Consider the following 9,393-nt stretch of genomic DNA (forward strand, 5'->3'; position numbering starts at 1 on the left):
AAGCCGCAAAATTCACCGTGAGCAAGCCGTACATGCACACTCTGAACCTGAACGGCTCTGTGTCAGTCACGTGTCACCATGACATCCCAGACGCACAGGAGGTTGATGCCAAGCTGTGGAACGAGCACGACATAGTGTGCGAGGATGGAAAAGAGGGCTGCGCTATGAAGTGGGAAGGGCTGACAAAGGTCACGTACACTCTGTGGAATCTCCAGGCCAGCGATGAGGACAAGCTGTTCAGGTGCCAGTTCTCCCGAACCGAACCAATTCCCATCATACAAAGTCATGGGAATGCAACCAACCTCTTCCCAGGTGTGTGTGTGTGTGTGTGTTCAGTCAGAGTCAACTCTTGTTTCTCCCTTGTTTGTTTCTCGTAGAAACTTCTGCATCTGTAGCAGTCCAAAATAACATGTATGGTTCATACTGAAGTGAATGGTTTGTTCATGTTTACTTATGCACAGAGTAAACTAACTCTGATGAAAAAAGTACACAAAATCAAACAAAACTTTAAACTTAACCGTTTGCGTTAACACATTTTTATACTATCATTCACTATGTGGTAAATGAATATGCTAACGAAAGGATCTTTAATTGAAAGCATTATTAATATTACTTTCAGGGTGCAAGATACCTTTCCCTCCCCCTCGGATGGCCACCCCTACCTCCATCTCCTCCTCTCCCACGTCCTCCCCTGCCCCCCGGGACTCTCACCCCCCCACAGACCCTCTGGTCTGGTTCCTAATTGGTGCCGCTGTGCTTCTCTGTCTGTACAGCTTCATCGTCACCATCCTCTTCCACAAACTCAAGGTGAGACAGCGCTTGAGAAGAGCACAGTTTGATCACAACAGCTTTTACAAGAGATGGATGTTGTGACGCCTTTTGTGGCAGAAGTTTGAGGCGCGTTGTTGTTAAATCCTTGAGGGCTTAGGGTCGTTAGGGCTTAGGGGTCGTGAGGGTTAGGGGTTGTGAGGGCCTAGGGTCGTGAGGGCTTAGGGGTTGTGAGGGTTAGGGGTTGTGAGGGCTTAGGGGTCGTGAGGGCTTAGGGGTTGTGAGGGTTAGGGGTCGTGAGGGCTTAGGGCTCCCCCACTGTCACATCGCCAAGTGCATGAGTCCTCTACCACCTGAACCACTATCGCCCCAGGCCTATCACTTATCAAATGGCTTCAGTAAAGTAAAGTCTGTGAGGGTTCAGGGTTCAGGGTTCAGGGCTCAGGCCGTTAGGAGGGGCATTGGGGTTGGGCCCTACAGTGACTTAGAGTCGAACCCAAAAGCACCAGGGTCAGGGGTTCACTGCTCAAGGAGCAGACGTGCACAAGCCATGAACCGAGAGTTGATCTGATTTAAATATGCCTACTCTGCTAAAGTAATACATGTAAATATACATACATACATACACACACACATACATTCACACATACATACATACATACATACATACATACATACATACATACATACATACATACATACATACATACATACATACATGTAAATATACATGCTGCATGGGTCTGATTGTTTGAAATTTAGAATTTAAACCATTCATTAACTCTCTCTCTCTCTCTCTTTCTGTATGTGTGTTCCACTTTCTTTATTAATGTTCTTCTACTTTCACTCTGTCTTTTCTAGGTCAGCAGAACTGAGGTCTTGTACGATACACTCACTTATCTTCCAAATCAGGTGAGTTGCTCTGTTTGAACCCAACATGCAACTGCTTTATTTACACACTATCATGAAGCTGGTGGCTTTAGAGAGACATTAAAGGCGCAGTCCTGGATCATAATGTCAGACACACATTAAAGGCGCAGTCCTGGAATTGAGCGAAATTCTCTGCATACTCCTCTAGCTGTCTATCCATTGTGTGCATAAAAAAAAAAGTCCGGTGTTCATGCACAGTCTTAGCTCTGTAATGTGAAACAAAGAGCTCAGGCCGAGCCAATCAAGACGTTCAGATGTTATCAACCTTTTGCCAGAATCGAGGATTGCACCTTTACGTAAGAGCTTGGTTAGAAAGATCTGTCTTGATGCAATGAGATGTTGGACTAATTACAATGGTTCTGTTGTATTTTACAGCACCAACAGGCCAGAACACAGGGCCAGGTAAGAACAGTTCACATGCATTAATCCAATGTATTAAGATGGTGATAACAACTCCAGTACACTACTAGTCTAGAATGCATATGAAGTATGCTGCTGCGGTACTAAACATTTGAGTAAAAAAAGGAAAGGGGATTTGGAAAGGACTAGGCAGTAGAGGCATGAAAGACTGAACTTTAGTGGGGTCTGATTTAAAATTTAAAATGTACTTTCTGATTCCTGAAATGTACTTTCTGATTCCTAAATCTACAGCCCTTGTAATGACAGTCATGGGAGCATTCGTTGTGTTACTTTATTCTTCTATGGATGTTGTTTTGGACTAAAGCGTCCACACTATGACTATATAACTGTATGGTAGCAACACGGTACACTATACAGTATATGGTTACTACACACTACACTGTCCTCTGACTGAAGCTTCCACACTATGACTATATAACTGTATGGTTACTACACACTACACTGTCCCCTAGTGCACTTCAGAGGCCGTGTAGGTAAACCCCATCCTGTCTGTCTCTGAACCCTAGGCCAGGGCAGGGAGAGGCCCGAGGGAAGTCAGTGAAGAGTACATGGACATGCGTGAGGTCCAGCAGAAGGCCTGGTCCACCCAAGACATGAACCACAACTCCCAGGCCATACCCAACGGCTTCGTCGCCTGAGGCCCAGCCTTCACTGTACCTTTAGCTGTGCTCAGCTTCAGTTTAATGTGTGAGTCAATGTGCTGCTGCTGTTTCCTGTCCACTGTATGTGTGTGTGTGTGTGTGTGTGTGTGTGTGTGTGTGTGTGTGTGTGTGTGTGTGTGTGTGTACTGAAAATGTTCTCTCTATCCCTGCTCTAAAGTACACTTGATTCACGGGAGTGTTGATGCTGTTATGACATTGTGTTAAGTGTGTGTGTGTGTGTGTGTGTGTGTGTGTGTGTGTGTGTCTGTGTGTGTGTGTGTATGTGTGTGTGTGTGTGTGTGTGTGTGTGTGTGTGCGTGCGTATGTGTGTGTGTGTGATGCTGTTATGGCATTGTGTGTGTGTGTGTGTGATGCTGTTATGACATTGTGTTAAGTGTGTGAGTGTGTGTGTGTGTGTGTGTGTGTGTGTTATGTTGTTATGACATTGTGTTAAGTGTAATATCTGGACAGTCTGGACAAACACTCTGGACAACGCTTTAGATAGATAGATGGATACTTTATTAATCCCCGAGGGAAATTTAGAAATTTAAATTTCATTGTTAATAATAATATTGTATTTTCATGTACATATTCAGTCTTTTTCTAAGAGTTCAATAAATACTGTTTTTATAACAAATATTTGCCTTTGTGAATGATGTTTTCAAATATTTATTTTATTCTATAAATATTTATTTCTGCTGAATGGAGAGCACCCAGAATTGTATGTTTTACATTAGAGACATCCGTATAGTAACTGACGATAGAAAAAAACACAGAAAACAAAAAACATATTGAGACACTACTGCCAATCACGCCACTATGAGTTTGGAGTTTGGTTCACTATTTTTTTTTCAGTCTCAACCTCTTTGAATATTTGCATAACCACAATTTGATTGGCTGGGGCCTGCATTGCCACTTGAAAAGTTGAACTTTTCTCAACTTTCCATAATCAAAGCGCGTGTGCGTGTGCGTGTGCGTGTGCGTGTGTGTGTGTGTGTAGTGTGTATGTATGTGTATCTGTGTGGCCTAGGAGACAAAATACGGTCACAATAATGAGGTGCTGGTAAGCCAGAGAAAGTGGCAAGAGCCGTTAACATGTAGTAAGATGTACAAGGTTAACCTTAACCAAAACGTTTTGGATGAATGACTCCAGAGAAAGGCTTAGCCTACCTCTAAGGCTTTAAGTTGATACAAGACAGTGCTGCAAATCATTTCCTGGATGATTCCATCAATTCAACTTGCTCTTCTTTCAGGTTTAATGTTGATCTTGGTTAGTTTTATGGCTGTCATTATGGCTCTTTATTTTTTAAATAACAACCGTGAGTGAATACTTAAGCATCTCACACCGCATCTAACTGAGTGGAAAGAACCACATGCTCTTGCTACTTCAAGACTTTTATTTTGATGAAGAAAACATAGGTGACCAATCCGGAAGTACACAAGAAGGAATGGATATGATAAACAGAAACTTTGAGGATGGTCTGACGGCTTCTCAATGTTGTCATTGTGCATGTCGATTACATCTGTCGCAGCATGATTAACTTTGGATCATTTGAAATAATATATGCGTCTAGCTAGAAAGGTGTCGTAAATACACGAAAGGAAGAAAGACAATTCAACATACCAGCTGGGAAACGTTATCATAGCTGGCTAACGAACATTAGCGACAGCTAGTCAGCTATGCTAACATTACAATCCACGTAAACTTGCCATTGTTCCATTCCCAACCAGTTGTTCAGTGACACCAGGATATAGAGCCGTGTTTCCCCGCAACTCACGCTAGCTCACTTAGTCTAGTTAATATGGATGTTAATCTGACAATATCCCTTATTAGGGGACAAATGGGTGTTGTCATTGAAAAAGCGGTGACCGTGGCGGTGGAAAATGTGTTGGGGGAAATGATGAAGGTGGTTAGCATCAAGTTTGACGAATTTCGAAAGGAGATGAATGCCAAGGAAAAGGAGAATGAGAACATCCGACAGATGCTAGATATATCCAGATGTCAGATGAGGGCTATGCGAAAATATTTGAGCGTCTCCGCCGCGAAGGATGACCGTCAGAATCACCCCACGCAAAGACAGCAGGTCAACCAGTTTGACTCGATTCGAGTTCCGGAGGTGCACCTAGACCAGACCACCTTTTCTCTGTCGCTTCCTCATGGAGGAATCTCGAATGGTCCATTATGTCGGAGAACAGTGAACAACCTAACCCTGCCCGAAATTAGAAATAGCAGCTTCACTCACAGATCCTTAATGTCCCGGGAGGAGTACAGTACTACGTCGCACAAAAGTAAAGATCCGATTACAGAACCCGTGTCAATGGAGGACCCCCCTCAGCCAGAACTTCGCCTTATTGCCTCTGATGGAACTACCACGTTACTGGCACCAATTAAACGTAGGTCCATTCATTCATTCATTTTCTCTTTTCCTCTACAGTTCCTTTCAGACTAACTTGCTTTCCACAAAGTCCATAATGAAATAATGTACACACACTAACCAGACATTAAGGCGGTGTGTCTTATGCGGGTTCACTGACTCACATCTGCACTGGTTTTCCAGAGGAGATCACAGATCGTCCAGAACTGGACTGCAGATTCGAGGAAGTAGGGGAGAGCAGTGACACGCCACTCAACAGGAAGCCTGACCAGACCAGTCCTCCAGAGAGGGACCTTCCGGATGCCCCGGAGCCCCGGCATCTCAGCCCAGGAGAGGCAGAGGTTGGCGGGCTGGCGGGCAAGGACACCTCGCCCCCTCCGCTCGCCAGCACCGCCCCTCTGGTCAAAGAGGAGATGGCAGAGGCGGAGATGGTGCCCATCAAGCAAGAGCCGCAGGAGGTGGAGGTTGAGGTGGAGGGAGACTCGTTGGGGCCCGTCGAGGGTGAAGGGCTCAGCCAGGGAGGATACCTGGAGGGCACGGAGACCCAGCAGATCACATCGGGAGCCACCATGGGACAGACGGGAGCGTACTTCTCACCCCTGGCCAGCTCCTCTACATGTGAGTGTCTGCCTCTGCTATTATGAAGAGCGTTGCCCAAATACAAATGCACCACATTTCAAAGGCTATTTGAAATTTCCAAATTTCTAAGGCAGAAAGAAAACCTGCTCTGAAAGTGTACGCGATGTGCTAGCGAAACCCAACACACCCAAGGGGTCTTGGTCTAATGATTAGCTCGGCCTCCAGTGCCTGAGCGTGTAGCAGTGAGTCCAGCACAGGACTAGTGAGCAACACATCCTATCGCCTGTGAATACTTTGCAGAGTTTTTGCTCACAGATTATACCTCCAAAAAATCTAACCTAAAAAAAAATCAATCTAGAACTTGGGAAAACTGAGCAAAACTTGTGATGGTAGCGACTGCGTGAGAGCATTTTTAAAAGCACATAACACCAGGAAGACGTGACGTTTCTGACGTATATAGAAAAGCATGTGGCCTATTTTAAATGAACGGTTGAACTAATACACAGGAACAAAGGTGATGGCATCTGACTGTGGGTCATCAAAGAATAGCTACATTGTAACACTAAGGCTAACATTACACACAACTTTAATGTTTGTGTATCAATTGGATTGTCATCTATCCACCGTGATTAAGCACATTGTCTGAGCAGCTTTCTATTCATTGTAGTGAGATTTTATTTTCAGTTGTCAATGTGGTGTGGATGGAATTGGTGATTGCAGATAGTGGTTCTGATGGGGCCTGTGGATCTGTGTTAGAATGGTATCGTGCTTATAGGAAAGTCATTTATGGAGCATTCATTTACATACTGAGGAAACTGCCGTGAACATTGTGTGGTATATGCTTCTGTATGTTTAGCACTGTAATGTGAAGCTCACTGGTTGGTCATATATGTTTAGCACTGTAGTGTGAAGCTCACTGGTTGGTCAAATATGTTCAGCATTGTAGTGTGAGGCTCACTAGTTGGTCATATTGCAGTTTAAACCTGGCGCTGACTAAACCCTCAGTGTTACTGTGTGTCAAAACTGGCAGAGCCTGAGATTAACACCACTGCACTCTTTCCTTATGTTGTGTCTTCCCCCCTCTCTCATACCCACACGTCACTCTCTGCACTCTCAGATGCCGGCAGACAGCCCTGCGTCCCCATGGCGACGGCGGTGTCCACCGGATCGTCGCTGGCCTCGGCGACGTGGGCGGGCGTGCGGCAGGGGCGCCCGTGGCTGCGGGACCTGGGCCTGTACGAGCAGTACAAGCAGGCGCGGGCCGAGCTGCGCCGCCGCGCCAGGTGCGCCGGAAGCAGCTGGAGCAGGACCTGCCGCAGGCGCTGCTCGCCGACCTGGTGAAGGAGCGGCGCGAGAAGACGCGGCTGCGCGTGGCGCGCTGGAGGGCCAAGCGCAAGATGCAGGCCTGCCTCATGGGGGCGCAGACAGCCGGCGCAGTCACTGCAGTTGCAGCCGCAGCCTCCTCCACTGCAGCCGGCGCTGCACAGGTGGGACAGACTGTGCAGAGGGTCGCTGGGCTGCAGATGCAGGTTCAGATGCAGGCAGGCGTTGCCGGGCAACAGCAGAGACTGGGAGGTAGGCTGCAACAACAGCAGCAGCAGCAGCAGCAGCAGGGCAGGGCGGGGCTACAGTTTGGAGGTGGAGTGGGTGCGGCTTATGCATTTGGGGCGGGGTCTCACCAGGGGCTGTCGGCGGTAAACGCAGCGGTGGGCGGGGACACTGGCGGGGAGCAGCGGCCACAGTCTGTCGGCGCAGGCGTACGCTGCCGGAGACAGGTTTGCCCAGCAGAGGGCGCCGTACACGCTGCACGGCACGCAGGGACCGGACACTGGCACGTACCAGTGAAGGGAAACTGGAGAAGGAGGAAGTTGATGATGATGATGATGATGAAGAGGAAGGGCTAACTGCCCATGGTCATCTGCTGAATCGGCTGGGCTATTCCTGGGTCTCTCACAGCTTCTGAAACAGTGTGTGTGCCATCCGGTCGATCTGTTCCACGAGCAGGCCTTAACCTGGGTGACTGCCACAGACAGTCTGTGCTCAGCACAACAAGAGAGATCATGAGGCTGCCGTGTATGGGGGTTTATTGTGGCAGAATTATTTGCAATTGTGTGGGGAGAGTTGTGTAACTGTATCTCAATCCATGTGTGTGCGTAATCAGCTTTGTAAACGTGTAGAAGAATCGCTAAATGCGTACTGAGTTTTGGACAGGAATCTGCAAATTTGCTGAGGTACGGCAAGCTGAAGCGGCTGTCGTTTTGCAACAGCATCCTTGCAGTTTGAGTGCCGCATTTTTTTATTTAACAAAATGCGTGAGACAAGTGATGAAAAATGGCTTCTTCAGCTTGTCTTACCTCCGCTCAGGGTGAACAACTACAGACAGGTCAGGGCACCTGGGCTCGCGACACACACACACACACACACACACACACACACACACACACATTCAGTATGCCCTGTTAGAATGAGAAGTTTAAAGTTTTCCAGCTGTTGGAGCAAAACACTTACGGTGCAAACCCATGACAGCGACGCGATACGCTTCCATCGCTGTGGGCGTGTTGTAGTGTGTGGAAATATCATTTTCAAACCATCAGAGACGACACCAAACAATCTGATTGGCTGCTGCCGGGAAAAATCGCTCCTCATTTGCATAGGATTCAACATTTTCCAACTTTTATCGGCCAAAACGGTGGTTTACGTCACAATGGATTGGCTCCCGTTGAAATGCATGGGATTAGAATATCGCGTCGCTCGTAACGGTGTCATGGGTTTGCACCGTTAGACTTTTCAGGCATTTATATCTACGTACGCATTTTAAGATTCTCAATCTGAAGAAATCTCAATACACAAAAAGCTGATTTCACGCACGGATTGAGATACAGTCGCACAACTCTTCACACACATTAGCAAATAATTCTGCTGCAATAATATCCCCATAACCGTGGCTCTCAATAAGTCGATGAGGACTCATAAGCTTAAGGAATAAGGAGAGCATCGTTCCCACGCTCATGGAAATCCTGGGAAAGGCATGGAATTTTAAAATTCCATTTTCCAAGCCTCAAAAAAGTTGTGAAATGCAGTAAATTCATTGAAGGTTTTGGAAAATCTGTGAAATTTTAATGAAAATAATGATGTTCTTGTTCTTTTCGATGGATAATGTTTAGTTGGACTAATGTTCATTTCTGCAGTGTGATACGGTTTCCAATTGAATTGACTAACAAGTCTATTAGACAAGGAATGGAAATGGCTGCTGTTTAATCTTCATTCACAATAGGGCCCAACCTGTCGAGTAAACTACGCACTTTTGTGTACTTGTAGGTTATGAAAGGCATAGAAATGTCATTAAAGGTCCTTGAGGAGTCATGGGAAGGTTTTGAAATGTTGTCAATGAAAAAGGGTGGGAACCCTGTGACAAGTGTGGCTGTGTAAAAGATCTGAACAGGTGTGGCTGTCACTTGGGTGCAGCTGTATGGAAAATCTGAACAGGTGTGGCTGTCACTTGGGTGCAGCTGTATAAAAGATCTGAACAGGTGTGGCTGTCACTTGGGTGCAGCTGTATAAAAGATCTGAACAGGTGTGGCTGTCACTTGGTGCAGCTGTATAAAAGATCTGAACAGGTGTGGCTGTCACTTGGGTGCAGCTGTATGGAAAATCTGAACAGGTGTGGCTGTCACAGTCAC

At 46.4% G+C, this 9,393-nt stretch overlaps 2 protein-coding genes across 2 annotated transcripts in view; both read left to right on the forward strand.

Annotated features, from left to right (window-relative positions):
- The window catches only part of si:ch211-67e16.3, a 4,670-nt gene extending 1,627 nt beyond the window's left edge, over positions 1–3,043 (forward strand). Inside the window, exons 2-6 of the mRNA XM_031581675.2 lie at positions 1–312; positions 620–807; positions 1,630–1,680; positions 2,074–2,100; positions 2,625–3,043. Coding sequence (XP_031437535.1) covers positions 1–312; positions 620–807; positions 1,630–1,680; positions 2,074–2,100; positions 2,625–2,756 — 710 coding nt within the window. The 3' untranslated portion in view covers positions 2,757–3,043. The remainder of the gene's footprint in view (positions 313–619; positions 808–1,629; positions 1,681–2,073; positions 2,101–2,624) is intronic.
- A 1,109-nt stretch (positions 3,044–4,152) lies between these two features.
- On the forward strand, positions 4,153–7,054 carry si:ch211-67e16.4. Its single transcript, XM_012819149.3, has 3 exons — positions 4,153–5,153; positions 5,318–5,752; positions 6,831–7,054. Exons 1-3 carry the CDS (start codon positions 4,562–4,564, stop codon positions 7,052–7,054), a joined length of 1,251 nt encoding a protein of 416 aa, XP_012674603.2. The 5' UTR covers positions 4,153–4,561.
- Positions 7,055–9,393: the final 2,339 nt, after the last annotated feature.

Source organism: Clupea harengus, chromosome 2, assembly GCF_900700415.2.
Source record: "Clupea harengus chromosome 2, Ch_v2.0.2, whole genome shotgun sequence".
NCBI lineage: Eukaryota > Metazoa > Chordata > Actinopteri > Clupeiformes > Clupeidae > Clupea > Clupea harengus.

Excerpts from the sequence above, each read along its gene's own strand:
- si:ch211-67e16.4 (XM_012819149.3), top strand. The coding sequence starts at position 4,562 with ATGGATGTTAATCTGACAATATCCCTTATTAGGGGACAAATGGGTGTT. Across the intron at positions 5,154-5,317 it reads GTTACTGGCACCAATTAAAC|AGGAGATCACAGATCGTCCA; the intron begins GTAGGTCCATTC and ends CTGGTTTTCCAG. Across the intron at positions 5,753-6,830 it reads CCTGGCCAGCTCCTCTACAT|ATGCCGGCAGACAGCCCTGC; the intron begins GTGAGTGTCTGC and ends CTGCACTCTCAG.